Source organism: Hyalella azteca, unplaced genomic scaffold (genome assembly GCF_000764305.2).
Source record: "Hyalella azteca isolate HAZT.00-mixed unplaced genomic scaffold, Hazt_2.0.2 contig6708, whole genome shotgun sequence".
NCBI classification, from domain to species: domain Eukaryota; kingdom Metazoa; phylum Arthropoda; class Malacostraca; order Amphipoda; family Hyalellidae; genus Hyalella; species Hyalella azteca.
In genome coordinates this window covers 1-18,740 of record NW_025936861.1, presented here as the reverse complement: position 1 = coordinate 18,740, position 18,740 = coordinate 1, and the positions used below count along the sequence as shown (strand labels likewise).

General features: G+C 42.7%; 1 protein-coding gene across 1 annotated transcript; it reads left to right on the top strand.

The window, feature by feature from the left end:
* Positions 1-30: 30 nt before the first annotated feature.
* On the top strand, positions 31-15,036 carry LOC125177534 (lipoprotein lipase-like). Its single transcript, XM_018153886.2, has 6 exons — positions 31-70; positions 803-1,458; positions 13,488-13,600; positions 13,897-14,008; positions 14,251-14,440; positions 14,630-15,036. Exons 2-6 carry the CDS (start codon positions 822-824, stop codon positions 14,691-14,693), a joined length of 1,116 nt encoding a protein of 371 aa, XP_018009375.1. The 5' UTR covers positions 31-70; positions 803-821; the 3' UTR covers positions 14,694-15,036.
* The last annotated feature ends 3,704 nt before the right edge of the window (positions 15,037-18,740 follow it).

Here is an 18,740-nt window from a genome sequence, read left to right as displayed (position 1 = left end):
TGACAGCAAAGAGGGAAAGGCATTTTACGACGGCATTTGACGAGCCGTCTTTTAGCTTACGAAGAGTCTTGTAAGTATTCAAGCCACTTCATTTAGTTTAAACTGTAAATTTGAGTGAATGAAGGTTGGATCAAATGTTAGCATATGACTAAATTTTTTTAGCGACGACCAAACAATGCCGGACTGAAAATGTTCATACAAAGTGAAATTATTAGGTACTAAATTTAGATAAGTGCTCCTGCCGTCGTTCTGACAAAGAAGTTTCCACAGAACAACAAATTCATTTTAACCTGGTGAACAAATAATCAAATTGTAGCACGGATTCAAATTAGGATGTTTACATTATTTACAGAGCGTGTAAATGTTTACACATGTTTACATGTTTATACATGTAAATATATTTACACGTGTTTATATACGTAAAATGTTCTGTATAGAACATTTTTCCTACTACAAAGACCAAAATAATGAAAAAATCATAGCTTAGTACAATGATGCAAACATGAGATCAAACAAATCGGAGGAGTTAAGATATGAAACCATTTCGGCTGTGCAAAACAGAATTTTCGAAGGCTCAGCGACTTGAATAATCGCGTTTGTAACAATAGCATCTATGCGCGGCCAAAAAGGAAGTAAAGAACTTTTCGAAGAATTACCGAATCTCTACGTTTACAGGGAACGAAAATTTCCAATGGACCGTCGGGTACTGGGCTCGTTTCAGACAGCAACTCTCTATGCTCGTTTCAGACAGCAATTTGAGATGTTCTTCAAGGATCTAATCATTGCGTCTTTCAACCTACAGGAGGGAGAAATTGTGAACAATGATGGACCGCCGAGTAATGGTAGCGCTGACCTGCATCCTGGCAGTGTCAGCAGGCATGAGCACCAGCAAACTGGAGCGAGAAGCCGCGTTTGCTGACTACAGTCCTAAGATAAGGGAGCGTCTCGTATCTTTGTCCTACAACTGGGCTGACGGCTGGCAAAAGTTTCTAGTTTCTGGGCCTAAACCAGAAGTCAAAGCTGCGATCGACCAAGTCAACTTCCTGCTCTGGACAAGGTCCAATCTCAATGTTGAATACGTCTTGGAGGCCTTCAACGCCGACAGTTTCGCCGCTTCAAACTTCGATTCCTCCAAAGAAACATTTTTGGTATTCCATGGTTACAGTTCTAGTGGCAATACATCGTGGATTTTGGATGCCAAGAATGCTTTGCTCGATAGGGTTGATGCCAACTTCATCTCGGTGGACTGGGCAGAGCTGGCTGCTCCGCCCGACTACGTAGCTGCTGCTGCTGGCGTTTACGAAACCGCCGATCTCACCGCATCTTTGCTGGACTGGATGGTGGACATTGTAGGTCTGGATTTCCAGAGGACGGCACTTGCGGGACACAGCCTAGGTGCTCAATGTGCTGGAATGGTTGGCAACACCGTCACCAGTGGAAAACTCGATCGCGTTACTGGTATGTTGGATTTATTCCATTTATTAACACCCTTCGTATATTTAGTTATTTAAATAATTTAGTCAAATGTTTCCCGCGTGCAACGGTTTCCCAATAAAAATGGTAAAGATGCTGTGTTCCTCAAGTGGCTGTATATTCAGACCCATCTTATGGTGTTGTTGCGGTATCACTAGGCATGAGTGGAACAGTACAAAATGTGGCGCAGAGTGGTCACGAGAAAGAGGATATAGGAAGAACAAAAAGAGGTGAAAAAGGCTCATAGCGCATTACTGGGTTGGTTACAGGTGCTTGGAGTTTGGTTGGGGTTCGAGAGGGGGATGATCCGTCAGGGGTTTGGATGGTTCAAACGGGTGGGTGGTGATAGGGATGTGGTTTTTTATCTACAATATTTACATCTTGAGTACAGTTAAGGGGAGCATGTCGGTCAAAAATGAAATATTTTGGCTTTTCCGGTTTCTTGGCTCCTATATTGTAGCTGCTGGAGAAGCGCGTCTAACGCAACAAATCGCATGTATGTGCATGCTCTAGATTTTACGTAAAACAACAACAAAATATTTTCAATGAACATTTTTTAACAATATGTACTAAGATTTCTATAAGTTAAATCTGTAATTATAGATCATCAGTCACGTAAATTGCAAAGTGTTTGCACTTGTTTGAAAGCTACAAACAAGACGTGTTCAACAAAGCAAAAACCATGGATGTACATGCAATAATTTTTGCGTAAGGCTGTTTTGAACTTTTATAAATGACGATTTTTTAACAATATTTACAAATTTTCATTTAAAAATGGTAATGCAATTATTCACATTAATTGCAAAGTGTTTGCACTCGTTTAAAAGTTACAAACAAGACGTTCAACGATGCGCATCCAGGAAAGCAAATATCACGGATGTACATGCAATGTTTTTTGGGGGGTTTCGGTTGTTTTGAACTTTTATCTTATGTGTATTAATGTAAAAAAGTCACATTTATAGCTTATCATTCACGTTAAGGGGACCGTTTCGGTAGAAAAAAAAAAACTTTTTTATTTACGGACGGATCGTTCTGAAACTTAGTTCACATTGGTAAAACAGAAATCTTAGAATTTTTGTTGTGTGAATTTTTTGAAAAAAAAGAAAGAAAACGTGAAATTAATAGAAAACTGCAAAAGGGGGTGCTCTTAAAAAGTTAATAACGGTTGCAAATCACATGTTGCAATGTCGAGAAACATATCATTCGATTCGTAACAACAATATCAAGCGACTCGAGATCCCCGATTTTCCATTTTCTCCATCGTTTTTCTTTTATGCGCGTTTTTCTCTATTTTTCCACATATTTCACCCCCACCCCAGCCTCCCTCATATATAAGTCAAACCATGCACAAATTCAAAAAAGGGCTTCTAGAGTCGCTAGGTACGTATGGTCTTTACAAATCGAATGGTATGTCTTTCATTGTTGTAGCTTGAAAACTGTTGGGAGTTATTAAGTTTTCAAGGCGCTTTTTTTGGATTTTTAAAAATTTTCATGGGAGCCAAATAAATAAAATTAATTGAAAAAAGGAAAATACACCAAAAAAATTCTTGATACTTTAGCCCAAGCTTCCCCATTGCCAATTCTTTGCATTTAGGTACCAGCACGCGTCTTTAGACTAATTCATGTCTAGTTTAACGTGAATAATAAGCTAAAAATGGGACTTTCAATATGTACATATATTTTATGGTAGTAGCTTTGTTGAACGCGTCTTGTTTGTAGCTTTCAAACGAGTGCAAACATTTTGCAATTGGCAAGCATAGTGATCTATAAAATTTAGATTTAATTTGAAAAAATATTTGGTCATATTGTTAAAAATGTTAATTTTAAATATTTAAAAAGTAAAAAAATAGAGCACGCACATACATGCGGTTTGCTGCGTTAGACGAGCCTCTTCAGCAGCTACAAATGAGCTAAGAAAACGGAAAAACCAAAATTTTCTATTTTCAACCGAAACGCTCTCCTTAAAGTGGACAGGAATTCGTCTAACGACGTGTGCTGGTGGCCTAAATCCAACCAATTGGCACTGGGAAAGGTTGGGCTACAATATCAAACAATTTTTGGCATATTTTTCTTCTTTCAATGAATTTTACTCATATGGCTCCCCTGAACAACTAAAATTTTCAAAATACGCCTTCTTAAGAATCAATCTCCTCCTATTATTTTCATGCTACAGCATTAAGAGATATGCCACTCGATTCGTAAATAAAATCTCAATAGATCATCCGGCTACTTTTTTCGATTTGTATTTTGTTTTGATTATTTATTGAAAAGGGGGGGAGGGGAGAGGGATAAAAATTGAGAAAAATCAGAAAAACTAAAAAATACTACAAAAAATGCGAAAAACTTAAACAGTCTGATTTTTAGATATGGTCTTTACGTATCGAATGATATGTCTCTTAATATTGTAGCTTGAAAATCCTAGGAGGAGATAGATTCCAACAGTACCCCCTTTTTGCCGTTTATATGAATTTCACGTTTTCTTTCATTTTTCCCGAAAAAATTACATGAACAAAAAAGTCATTGATTTATATTTTACATATGTGTACCAAATTTCATAATGATCCGTCCGTAAATAAAAAAGTTATTTTTGGACCAACATGCTTTCAGTAAACAAGAACAAATATGATGCGTACCTTCCATAAACATGCGTTTTCCCTTTTTTGCAATTCATTTTCAACATTTTTTTCCTTTTTGAAATTTTTCCTGAAATGTTGGTATGATGGGAAGGGATATGATGGAGTTGAGGAGTTATGCTTTTAGGAGTTTAGCTTTTAAATATCTGATGATGCCTTGCTAAGGCGTCTGGGGAAATGTGAGTTGATTTAAGAGTTGGGATCATATGTTTTGACGGTGGACCACGTTTGTGTGCTCGTTGGTGAAGGACTGTGTTCATTGCAGGAATGTTGCATTGTTCGTGCATTGTTTGGGAGGATATAGAATAGAATAGAATAGAAGTGTCGGCGTTGAAGAAATAGGACCATGGCCTGTTGCCGATTCTTGAACTTTTCGTGACTTGATTCACAAGGGATCCGGCCTTTGGAACCCGATCTTTCTATAGCTGACGATTGATTGAGATAGCAGCTGGACTTATTGCCTGATCCGTAATTTGCTAGGCATTTTAAGACTGAACATATGCTCCTGCATAGCTTCGTCTAGTCTGTTTTTGAAGATGTCCATACTCGGAGCTTCAACGATGCTATCAGGGAGGCTGTTCCACATGTCGGTGACTCGAAGCGAGAAGAAATGTTGTCGCATGGATGTGTTCCAGATATGAAGTCAGACCAGTGTGTGTATGGTATGAATCGAAGACTAAGTCTTTATTTTTCGCAGTTTGGATATGCATGATTTTGACTGGGTGTAAAACGGTATATAAGGGGTAAATGAGGGATTATCTAACAAATGAGAGGTATAAAGTGCGTTTTATGTCGGCTGGGAGGTGGTAAAATTTAAGTACTTTTTGTAGATTTATAAAGCCATTGCTTTTCCTCTCGCTGTTTGGGAACTGAAGCCTTATGTGGTGAAATGAAATCCTAAAGTTGCTATTTTGTTCGTGTATGGATAGTGGGTGGAGTGTTGTGTTTGTACTACTGCGTGGTTGTGTGGCTACTGTTCTGTGGTTATTTGTGTTGTCATCTGCAAAAGTATTGTAGTCTGTGTTGCAGTGTTGGGTAGTGGTAGTGGGACGTCGCGAGTGTAGAGGCTGTATAAAGTGGGGATAATCAAACACCTTGGGAGTTACAGTGGAAGATCTATATGATTACCTATTAGTAAAAATGTCACTCGTTTGCTTGTATCGCAATTTCACTAAAAATTTAGGAGCAAAGAAAACTCCATAAGAATTCATACTATGTTTATAGAAAAAGTTTCGGTCTCCGGCTCCATCGACAGTTCAAAATTCTAAAACACAGTTCAATCAGTAATTAGTCAAAATTACAAAAACTAACTAAACGGTAAAAGCTACCTATTTACAATTTCAACTGAGTAGGAGCTAAAAGCTGAATTAAACTAATCTTCTGTTAAAACATACAATGATTCTAATGTGCGCAGATCGAAAACACTGGAAGTGGGAAGCTAAAACCTTGAAGTCACTATAAAAAATTGGAACATAGCACTGCTCGGCGTGAGCGCCCACAGCCGCATGAGAGGAGGGGGGCGCGATAGTAAGTGACCAGTTCTACAACTCCTCCCTTATGTTCTGCGACCCTAGAATAAAGATTGCGAGACGTCATCCCGACATACGCAGATGCATATCGTACACAACTATGTTAATAAACTAGGGACGCTCGCATATGCATAGGGAGGGGGGTATCTTTATACCTAAAAAATGAAGCGATTGTAAAATTCTTCACCAATAAAACACGAAGAGCAACATAATAGTTCGGGATGCAGAGCCGAAGTATGGAAGAGAGCAATAAACAACCGTCTTACTGTCGCGCTCGGGAGCAACCTCATTGCACCGCTTTTACATAAATTTATTTATCTGAGTTAACACCAGATTAATCGGAAATCGATTAAGCGAGAAGATATCGCATAAAAATTCGAGTTCAACGTGCAGAACATGGTAATTAGAACAAATACGAATGCCCCGATGTAAAAGTGTTTAAAGTCCATTAATCTTAAATCGAAAAGAGCGAAAGCTGAAAAAGCTGGCACTGAGGCCTGTGAAAATCGACATTCGAACATAGAAGTTTGAAAACGGCCATTAAATTTAGCAATATTGCAATCGAGGAAGAACAGGCTATTGTTAGATTCAAGCTCCATAGTAAATTTGATGGATTTATGTTGCGAATTTAGGTAATCGAAGAAGAGTTTGATGTGAGAGGGATGCTTGAAAATTAAAAAAAGTGTCATCAACGTATCTCCTGTAGAAGAGATACGTTGGAGTCGGGAGAGGTCGCTGTTATTATATGGGCGAATGAGGTTTATGTTCATGATGTGGCCTTATATGGTGTGGATATGAGGTAAATTTACGGGTGAATGAGGTTTATGCTGTTGACGCGGCCTTTTATGGTATGGATGTGTTCAATGTCAAAGTCTTTATTGTCCCGGTCATCGTGAGTGAATGTTCTGTCAGTGTTTGCTTAAGATGGGTTTTTCTTATTATGGTGTTTCATGTTAGAGTTAGTGTGTTCCAGGTATGGGACGGCTTGTTTGGAGTTGGAGCCTATCATGCATTTTAGGGATGACCAGAATTTTAAGGGGATCTGTTTGTGCATGTATAATCTGCTAAGGAGCTCCTACCATGTCTGTGTTTGGAGGTGTCTGTGTGTTGTGTGTAGTTGTTGGCGTATGGTGATGATTTGTCTGTCAAGTGCTAGCAATGGACAATGAGTTAACGTATTGGAGAGTGGCTTGATATTGTGTTTGAACAAGTACTGTTTCGTATGCAGGTTTGTTTCCGGGAATGATGCGGTGTGTTATGGTAGGGATTGAGGTGTCGGTGGCGCTTTGTATGTGTTTTGTCCAGTTGTCTAAGTGTGTGTATTTTTCTTCTAATGTATGCATGATCAGTATTAGAATGTTATCCGCACTACTGCGCGGAATAGTACCCGTTGTAAGGCCTAGCCAGTCACGTTAGAGCACTTTGTCTCTAGTGTCCCTGCGAGGCTGACTGAGCTATTATAGGCTGCAGCGCGCTATTCTCAGGTACGAGTGCATTTGGAATAGTGTTCTGTAATTAGTGTTTATATGGATTGTTGTTTTATGGATTATTGTATTGTCTTCCTGTAGTGTTCATTTCTACGTGTATTTAATATGCCATTTATTTATCTCGGCAGGACTGAGCGAAGTCCCTCTCCTCTCTGTAGTTCAATAGTTCTCGTTATGCTCGCGATTCTAAGCTGTTGGGGTTTCCTGAATAAAAATAAAATCTTTCGATCTATTAACTGGACCCAGCATCATCACATATGGTGCTTGTCCGGGAATTTTTTTAATTGCAAATTTTGCATTCAGTTATTGAGTTTCATTTTTAATCTACCAGACGATTGATTAAATTTCATTGATCATGGATTCCCAGCTTATTAAAAATGATGGGAAGGAATTGGGGTACACCGGTGAAGAATTGCGAAAGATTGTGTTTAAATGGAAAGAAGAAAGGAGACTTGGTAAGGAAAGAGAGAGTACTTGAAGGGGTACTTTGTGTTATGATAATGTTTGTATAGTTCCAGTTTGCTCAAAGGAAGGATATACAAGGACGGATTAGGTATTTTAGGGAATTTGCAGATACGGTGGCTATTATGGGAATATGATCTGGCGATGTGTTCTGTCATGGCTGTAGGAGTGTAGATGCATCTTGTGGAATGCCTTAATGTTGTAGGACTCTGTCTGGTAATTTAGTGCTGTTGTGAGTGATGAGGGCTGGAAAGTAGAGGCCGATGTGGGTGCACTTGCGTTGGGTTAATATTTTTTTGTGTAATTGTCTCCTATATGGTTGAATAAGCTGTTTCGTAATGTAGAGTGTCTTGCGTTTATGTCTACAATGATGTAAAAGAGGTGGGCCTATTGAAGCTTAGAGTATGTTGATGTAATATCCGTGGTGGGATGTGTGTTGTTCTTATCGTGATGAGCTCTGTTAAGTGTCGATTGTGATTGCGAGCATGTCTGAGTGGAAATTGTCGTGGAGTCTGTAAAGTATAGGTGTATTTTAAGGAGAGAAGGCTGGGAAAAAAGTAAAAACTTGTGTTTTTCAATTGTTTTGAACTCATTTGTAGCTGCTGAAAAGGCGCGTAGAACGCGGCAAACCTCATATATGTGCGTGCTTCAGCTTTTGCGTGAGGCACCTTCAAATTTATACAAGAAGCGCTTTATTTACACAAGAATAATATTAGCACATTGACACTTCACAGCTTTCATCTTGGGTGCTTTGCTTTTAAGACCAACTCTTGGTTTGAGTTCATTTCTATTGATTTGAGTCTCACTCTCCATTTGAGGCTTTTTTAAAAGAAACAAATGATATAGATAAATAATAGTAAGCAAAACATTAAACGTATCCATGAATATACAACCTAAATATTCAAACAATTTGTCCACATCAAATCTATTCACATATATATTTACATATTCATATCCTAACGTAGCACCCATGTTCGCCCGAATCGGTTTCCACGCAACAATGATCACAACGAATCTTAGCAAGGAGTGATTCTAGTGTTATATGTGTAGAATACGTGGGTAAGTATGCGTTGGGCTATTGTGCTGTCTGTGGTTATTATTTTGATGACGCGCGTGTAATGTTTTTTTTTTATGATTTCCTGTATGCGTATTGTGTAGCCAGTTTTGTTGTTTAGTGATTTCGTGTTATATTTCGTGAGCAGCGGGGCTTCCTATGTCCCTATCTAGTTGTCGTCTGATTTTGCGGAATGCATTGGTCGCATTTTTTATGTCAGTTTGTCGATTGTATTAGCGTCATCAATCACGGCATAGAAACCGGTGGCAGGCAGGATCAGTCAGTCGGATCAGTGGAGCGTCAAATTCTTTAAAGGTTATCTGGAATACATGGGTCGGTCTATCGGCATTCTTGGGTTGTTTTTTCAGTTGAACGCGGTATGTCTGGGGCCTCTAGGGTAATAAATTGGATGGTGGGCTGGGTGAGGATGAAGATGAGGGCGAGTGACGCGACAAGTGAGATCTCACTCGTCACGCGACGAGTGAGATGGTAGTCCCTTGCTCGGTGGTTCGCCTCCTGTGGCGCAAGGGGGACTCGCCCGGGGTCAACAGTTGGTGGCCTCTGGAGCGGCAAATGATCCACCAGGGGGCGGGGGCAATGTGGGATCAAGCCGCAACGGGAGATGCCCAACATTCCCACGCTTAGTCGCTTACAACAGAGGAAGACGGGCCTAGCCGCCCCGGATCACTCTTTAATAGGGGGCCCGCATCGGTGCCGGCCAGACGGTGGCGAGCCGTTTGGACAGGCTGGCAGCAGCCCTTACGTTGATTGGACTCCGGTCCATTCACCCGCATCCCGGGCCGAGGAACTGAAGAGGGCAGAGGGGGGTGGGAGAGAGGCGAAGAGCAGAGAGGAGGGAAAGGCGCCACGAGAGTCGGAGGAGGAGAGATCGAGAGAGAGATGCTGAGGTTGTGAATGAAGGTGTGGGTGGGAGACGAAGGAGTGAGAGTGATTGTGACGTGTAATGTGCAGAGATTGTCAATGAGAGAGTATAATAGGAGGCGTTTGAGGAGAGTGATTGAGAAGATTGTGTGGAAAGGGTGGGAGATTGTTTTGTTGAGTGAGATAAGTGCAGAAGATGACGGTGTGTTGTGGTTGGTAGAGGAAAGAGTGGTGGTGGTACATGCGAAGAAGTCGGCTGTGGTTTTGAGAGGTGATCGAGGCTTCAGAGGTGTGGGTAAGAGATGGACAGAAAAGATGGTTTGAGGAGAGAGTGACTGCTGAAGCATTAGGAGGGTTGCGTTTGGTATCAGTGTATCAGCCTGTGTAAGGAACGAATGAGGACAGTATAGAGAGGTACGGAAGAGCGGTTGAGAACCAAGTTGCGTGTGGTGGAAATGAGAAATCGATCATATATTTTTTTGTTAGGGGGAGATTTTAACTCGACTGTTGGCAGAGGAAATGAAAGGGAAGGGATGTGTGGAAGGTATGGCATTGGGAATATGAATGAGGCAGGAAGGGATCTGATTGATTGGTGTGAGGGAGCATGAGTTGTAGTATGTGAATAGCTACATGAGGAATAAAATGAGAGGGACGTGGTTTAATGTGAGGTATGAGTTGGATGGGTTTGTGATGCGGAAGATTGATAGGGGTGGATGGTAAAAAATATAAGGACGGATGGAGGAAATGCGAGTTGTCGGACCACAAGACAGTAGTTATGACTGTGAGAGTGAAGGGGAGAAGAAGGAGAGAGCCAGGAGGGAATACGAAGAGAGTGCCAAGGATAAAGTGGGAGGTGTTGAAAGAACGGGAGAAGAGGGAAGAATACAAAGTGGAAACAAATGAGAGGATGACTGAGGCAAATAAATGGAAGGTGCTTGCGGAGGTGATGACTGAGGCGGCGAAAGAAGTATGTGGAGTATGTGAGAAGGGGGTTCAAAATCCCTGGGTAATTATGTATGAAGATGAGCTAAATGCGTCGAATGAGAGAGTGACTGCGGCGGTGCGTTTCAGAAATAAAAACGTGCAACTGGCGGGTAATAGGAGAAGGCTGAGGCAGAGGAGAGATGACAGATTGCAATAGAGGCTGGAGAGAGAGGTGGCTGGAGCTAGAGAGGTGAAGCAGGCGAGGAGAGCTTTGTGAAGACGGTTGAGGCGGCTTTAACGAGAGTGGTGGGAGAATAAGATTAGGGAATGTGAGGAAGCGTGTGCTACAGGCAGAGTGGGAGACATGTACAAGTGTTTGAGAAAGATTGGCATGAGGGGATGCAGGGCGGGAGCGAGTGCTAATATCTGTGTGAATGAATTTAAGGAGCATTTTGAACGAGTGACGTGCGAGAGGTATGAAGAGGAGCCGAGAGTGATAGAACGGGTAGTAAATGGTGCGACTGACCTGCGAGAGTGTGAAAGAGCGAAAGAGGCAAATGATCGACTGAATGAAGTGCCTGAAAGAGAAGAGAATGTTGCGGCTATGAAAGACGTGAAAGAGTCGGCGCCTGGGGAAGATGGAATGAGGATTGGATATATTAAGTGGGCGGATGAAGGAGTGAGAGACAGAGTGATTGAGTTTATGAGAGAAATGTTTGAGAAGAGAGCGGATGCATGTGATGAATCTTTGAAAGTAGGCATTATGATTCCATTATATAAGAAGGGTGATAGGAATGACTGCAATAACTATAGGGAGGTATATCTGTTTAGCATGGGGAGCAGGATACTTGCGAGGGTGATAGCGAAGAGAGCGGCGTGGTGGGCAGGGTTTCGAAAGGGAAGGCCGACAGCGGATGTGTGGTTCAAATGATGGTTCGTATGCAATAGGATGTGCCCGATTTGAAGAGAAGAATGGAACTGAATGGGAATGAGGGCATGAATGAAGAGGAGTGGCCTGTTGCTAGATTGCTGGATTTGAAAAAAGCATATCCGAGGGTGAATAAACCGGGTTTGTGGAAGTTGCTTGAGAGGTATGGAATGAAAGGTAAATGCTTGGATACGATTGTGTATTTGCACGAGTAGACTGTTTACAAGGTGAGAGGGAAGAAGGGAGTGAGTGAAACCTGGATGCCTGCGAGGGGTCTGCTCCACGTCACCCATCTTGTTTAATGTGTGCCATCAGTTGGTAATGAGGCAAGCGGAGGTAGCGAGAACAAGAATAGGGTGAAGATTTTGGGGTGACGTGGAGATGGGTGCCAGGGGGTTCGTTTGCTGGTGAGAGTGCATGGGAGAAGCGGAGTAGTGAGTGTGTGAGAGAGAAAGAGGAGGTGCTGGAGTTTGGGACGGAAGAGGGGATGAAATTAGAGTACTTGGGAGCTGGGTGAGTTCGGAAGTGGATGTGAATAACAGGATCAGGAGAGCTGGAAGTTTGTGGTGGAGAGTGAAAGGGTGGCTGAAGGGGTCGAGAATGTCTAAGAAGTGTCAGGCGAGGGTGGTGGAGGCATGTGTGTCTGTTGTATGATTGTCAGGCGAGAGTGTGGTATGTAAAGGATATGAATCGGTTGCAAAAGTGGATGGATAAGTGTTATAGATACGTGCGGAATGATCGGAATTACCAGCCTCTGAGGCAAATGTAAGCGAAGTGAGAGGGTTGAATATGAGGGATGTTAGGAAGTGTTTGTGTGTAAAGTGTGTGAGATGGAAGATTGAGAAGCGTGTGTTGGAGCGAGTGGGACATGTTATGAGAATGGGAAATGACAGACGAAAGCGATGGTGCTAGGATGGTATGAGAGGTTTGAAGTTTCGGGAAGATGAAAGGGCGTAAGAGGAAGACTGTCTTGTACTGGAAGCGGATGTTGAAAGAAGCGGGAGTGGATTGGACGGATGTTGAGCGGCTGAGCAGAGATAGGGAGGGATGGAAGAGCAAGGTGAAAGAACGCATGGAACATTTGGATGAGTGGGAATGTCAAAAAGGGCACGAGTACGCTTGGGATGCAAACGTGGCAAAACTGGACAGGAATGTTAGAAGGAATGACTGGGTATGTAGGTATGACGGGTGTGGGAAGGTCTGCCGAAGTAAGGCGGGCCTTACCAACCCCCAGAAGCGCATGAATAGAGTGGCTGAAGAGCGAGTGAGGTTTGAGTGTAGCATATGTGGTACGAATGTTGAGACGGAAGGTGCGAGAGTGAATCATGAGAGGACGTGCACGGGTGGAGCGAGTGGAGTGGGAGACAGGAGGCAGTGTGGGAGGTACAATACTTGGATAACGAAGGGAAATTACGCGAGGCATGTGAGAGGGTGTGTTGGGGGACGAGACGTTTGCGCCGGTGGGGAGGGGGGAGGAGCCGGTGAGAGTCGGGAGGGGGAGGGGGAGGGTCGGGAGGGGGAGGCGTGTGAGGGAGGGCGCTGGGGGACGACACGTTGGCGCGAGTGTCGGGGGGGGGAGAGGAGCCGGTGAGAGCCGGGAGGGGGAGGGTTTCTCAGTGTCCGGGGTGCAACAGGGTGCTGTCGGCCGCCAATATGGCGGGGCACCAGAGGGCTCGCCTGGTGTGGGACCCTGGGGGGAGGGGAAAGTCCCTGACGGGGATCGAAGGCCTAAAATGGAAATTGAATGGATGAGATGGTAGTCTGGGTCGTGATTATGAGGAGGTTACTGCCTCTCGCCCTTTGGGACAAGCCCGTCGGGTTCGAGGCTGAAGCGTCGTTTGGAGGAGGAGTCATAGGGAGGGGAAGGTACAATCGTATTTCAAAAAGATAGAAATACAGAAAGAGATAAAAATACAGGAAGAGGCTTTGAGCGAGCACCCAAGATGAGATCCACGCTTGTTGCCACGAGGCAACAAGCGTTTGGATGTTTCTATCCACGCTTGTTTGAATAGAAACACTAGTTTTTTTGTACACTATTGCAAAAATATTTCCTAATATTGCAAAGCAACTCCCAGACCGATTAGAATATCCGCCTTTGTCTGCTAAAACGAGCAGGTCTGGACCCTGCGTCGCCGCTCTTCGAGGAGGTTGACGAATCCCAACGCATCAACCCCAACAGCGCCACATTCGTCGACATCATCCACACCAACGCCTGCTCCCAAGAAGACGTGAGGCAGAATAATGATGATAAGATAATTCGTAGGGATTAGGATACTTTATAATACATTAGGAAGTATCAAAATGATTGATCATTACAATGATCACTTGCAATATTCTTATCCTTCACTCCCTAGCAGCAACACTCATTCACGTATATATCAACCTATAGGAATGATTGCTCGGTGGGTTCAGAGGGTTGGTTTTTCGTCGCTCAATTGTTCTCAGAGAGCTCTTAGCGTAGAGAGTGAATTCATTTTGGCGAGATCTTCAGTGGTGAAGAATCAAAGACATTTATCTCTGGTAGGGATGCTTGGGAATGATCGAACCAGTTGGCAAAGTCGACTTCTACCCAAACGGCGGAGCTCATCAGGTTGGCTGCCCACTGGTCAACAGCACCTCAATTATAGACAATATTCGTAAGTTTCGAGCACAACTTTTTTGATACTAATGAATTCTTCAAGACCTACAATGGATCAATTAAACTCGCATTCAAATGGCGCCAAGCTGCTAATAATTTATCATGATGATGATGCGCTTAATCCCAACTTTCTTGCTATCGTACATGATCTGATAATGCTTACCGATTAGTCAGGTTTAACTCTCAAGCACCGTTATTTTAGCTATGATTGATTGTGCAGAATATTTTTTCATATTCCAGTGAGTTGCAGTCACAGTCGATCTTACGAATACTGGATAGAGAGCATACGAGCTCAGGAGCCAACAGACAAGACTTTCTGGGCGAAGCCGTGCTCGGACTGGTCGACCTACGAAGCCGGGCTGTGCAGCTCTTGTGGCAACGGCTGCGTTCAGATGGGCTACCCGGCTGACATTTCCGGCGTCATCATTGGGTCGGTTCATACTCATTAAGATGAAGTTCCGTGCTTTGTAGGAAAAACGATCTACTACGAAAAAAGAGCGACTAATATAGTTCTACAATTTCTAAAAAGGCATCAAATTATAAGAGATGTTATTGATAAAAATCTTTTACACTCGTCAACCGTAGGTCGAGAATTATAATTGTGCAATTCATTCTTCAGATCGGACATCGAGTATTACCTGACAACCAACGCCGATGCGCCCTTCGCCGTTGGCTTGAACTAACGAACTTTGGGTAACAGTTTGGTCTCCACTCCGCGCCGTGGAAAAACACACGGGAAAAAGTGCTTTTCCCTTTTGAGATTCATGCCATATTTGTACTCAGAAACATAAATAAGAAAAAATAAATCAAATTCAACAAATCACTTGAGATTGTTAATAAATGTGACGTCAAAAGGATACTTGAAAGATTTTTTCGATGCCGCTATATTAGTTTGCAAACATTTATTTACTTTTTCCTTGCAGGATTGCTGTAGGAATTATTACACAAATATTCAATACTTGCCTGAATTATGTTGTTTATATTACATTTTCAAACTTTAAGCTACATGGTAAAAGAGAAATTTACTTTGAGTCGTAACCTTTTCCATCATCAATCCCTCTGAACCACAACTCCATCCCAAATACATATTGAAGGCGTTGAGGGTTCATACATATTGAGGGTTCACCAAATTTTATTAGTTGTGCAAAAAATTGAGTAATAAAGCCCCTTCTCACAAGGCGGCAAATACCGCCAGCGTCAAAAAAATGCGCAGCGGTATTTACCGCGTAATCATTTACACGAGGCGGTTTTTAACGCTGGAATCTATCAGTCTTGCGGTGCTGTTTTATGCACCATCAGTTTATCTTTATGTAACAATATTTATTTCTATTTAGCAAAATATCTTTATGGAAATATATCTATCATGGAAAATATGTCTTCTATGAAATATATCTTTATCAATATATATCTTAATTTGTATGCAACAATATCAGTCTATAATCTATCAGTCTTGCAGTGCTGTGTATTATGCACATTAAATACGGCCTACAGGAGGCAGAAATTGTGAACAATGATACCATACTAGCTAGTGGCATGAAAAACCCCCTACTGTGAAAGATTACATTGAATACCATTGCAAGCTAAACTGTCGCGGCAAATCCACCGCCGCAGTTTTAGCAGTACACACGCGGGCGTCAGGCGTCAAATTCTACGCCGCGTTAAAATCCGTCGTGTGTAAATGGCAGTGCACATTTTGTATGTCCGCTGAGGTTCAGCGGTAAATACCGTCGGTCACTGGCGGTATTTACCGCCGAACCTCAGAGGACATACAAAATGTGCACTGCTATTGACACACTACAGATTTTAAAGCGGCGTATAAGTTGACGCCTGATGCCGGCATGTGTACTGCTAAAACTGCGGCGGTGGATTTGCCGCGACAGTTTATCTTGCAATGGTATTCAATGTAATCTTTCACAGTAGGCGGTTTTACACGCCCCTAGCTAGTATGGTACAGAGACTGGGGCAGTATTTAATGTGCACAATAAACAGCACTGTAAGTCCGATAGACTATAGATTGATATTGTTACATAAACATAAAGATATATTTCATAGGAGACATATTTTACATAAAAGATATATTTCCACAAAGATATATATAGATGGTTACATTAACATAAATATTATTACATAAAGATAGACTAATGGTGCATAAAACAGCACTGCAAGACTGATAGATTCCAGCGTTAAAAAACCGCCTCTTGTGAATGATTGCGCGGTAAATACCGCTGCTTTTTTTGACGCCGGAGGTATATTTGCCGCTCTACCCTATCAAAATTTTTAGTTGGTGGCGACCCTGAATTAGGAACCGCATAGGACTCGGACCGAACGGAAATCAGCTCCTCTACCCTAACAAAATTCGGGGTATGCTTCAGCCTCCGCTCCAGAGTTGCTATGTTCGCGTTAGAGTTATTCTGGGTCAGTTGGCCAACTGATCGCAATCGGCTAGCGACTAGTCAGAATTCATCCTGGACGACTTTATGGTCTCCTGAGAGTAGGGCAAGAGTTGGCAGAATCCCCTCAGTCCCCTCACCAGACTCTGGTAGCTGTCTGGTTCGGGGCCGGAATGTAGACCAAGAAGCAGACATTATAGAGAAGCTGATTTACCTTCGGTCCGAGTCCTACGCGGTTCCTCATTCAGGCTCGCCACCAGCTAAAAATTTTGATAGGGTATATGTCCGTTTTTTGGTTATACGCACATTCCGGTCCCCGAATCAGACAGCTACCAGAGCCTGGTGAGGGGACTGAGGGGATTCTGCCAGCTCTTGCCCTACTCTCAGGAGACCATAAAGTCGGCCAGTAGCTAGGTTCTGACTAGTCGCTGATTGCGATCAGTTGGCCAACTGACCCAGAATAACTAACGCGAACATATAGCAACTCTGGGGCAGAGGCTGAAGCATACCCCGAATTTTGTTAGGGTATGTGATAGGGGCTTAAGAGTCGGTGATGGCGGATGTTTGGTATTGGCGTGCCCGAGATGTTGAGGGTAGAAGGGGATAGACTTTGCATTTTCGGGTGAATATTTGGAACGCAGGATTTGCAGGGTTTAAGGTGAGGGACCAAGTGTCAATCAAGATTACCAAATTGTCTATGGCCTCCTGAAGCGTCCCCAGCGTCACCTAGGGTATTCGCCACAATGAACATGGTAATATCTTCTGGATAGATGCTGTAGTTACGCTAGGCTAGGAATATCTATGAGGAGGACGTTGAAGGCTGGTAGCCAAAGCGCGGCGAAGTCTGAAAGCGATGTGAATCGCGGCTCTGTCCTCAGATTGGCAAATTGCTACTATCGGGCTTGTAGTCTCTGTAATATGATATCCGAGCCAGCGCCCATTTTGGAGCAACGGGCGGCTTTCAGGTGGCCGAGGAATGGCCAGCGAACACAATAATTAAAATTTTTTAATTAAAGAATTTATTGTTCAAAATTCATTATAATTAAAATTCAAAGTTTATTTAAATTTCCTTCATAACAACTCATGTGATCACGAAAAACTTATGGAGGGACATAAAAATTCGAGACAAAATAAATAAGTTTATTCAAAGTTTTTCTGCTATGTTATGCTGGGTCTTGAGAGGGAAGGAATAAAGCTGTTGGAGAACGTGCAAGTCCCGCCCAAATTCGTTCAACGAAGTGCCTTTGACGGATGACGTCAGAACCACGTCATCACGTCACTGGTGTATGGAATATGAATCAGAAAAATCAATCAATTATAGTCATAGAACATAGGGAAGCTTTTCTGATGCCAGTAAAAGTATGACCCTTTTTCATTCCATTTATCAATTTAATCAATTGAAATTGTTTCAATCAGTTTAATCAATTACTAGTTCGTTATCGATTATTATTTTGCTTTAATTGAACTAAATAAGGCACATCGTCTTTATTATAAGAACAGGCCGTGAAGCGGCTTAGGATCCTCACAAAACACCTTCACAGACATAGAAATGCACGTACTTCCTTCCGGACATAGGGTACGCACACAGTGGAAGCATGTTTGCCCGCGCGGGCAGCCTGCTCCAACCTGTCACACGAATGAACATAGGATAATAATGTAAGTGTTCACAGTGAAAACCTCTACGAATAGGCTTCTGTATTCTATGGTTTCAGGCGTCAGCCTGAGCAGGTAACCAGCACGCTGGCAACCTGCTTTCACTGTGTGCGTACCCTTAGGGTACGTACACAGTGGAAGCAGGTTTGCCCGCGCGGGCAACCTGCTCCAACCGGCCACAAGAATGAACATAGGATAATAATGTAAGTGTTCACATTGGAAACCTGTACGAATAGGCTTCTGCCGACAACCTGCTTATACCTATTTACCGGAATGTACTGCACATTCTTGTCTGCTCAACCTGCTTGGCATATGGTCATTTTTGAATTAGTTGTACCTTTAAACCCTCCATTTTCTTTATTTCTTTGGAGGATTATCGGAGAATTATCGGAAGTGGCGCTGGCGTCCACTGCCTAATTAATCCGATAACGACAACGCGAAATTGTTGGGACATGGGACAATGGGACATGGCATGTTTATGTTTATGGTGCAGGTGATGACGTGTTTATGGTGCAGTTGATGTGGGCATGTTTATGGTGCAGGTGATGTGGGCATGTTTATGGTGCAGGTGATGACATGTTTATGGTGCAGTTGATGTGGGCATGTTTATGGTGCAGGTGATGTGGGCATGTTTATGGTGCAGATGATGTGGGCATGTTTATGGTGCAGGTGATGTGGGCATGTTTA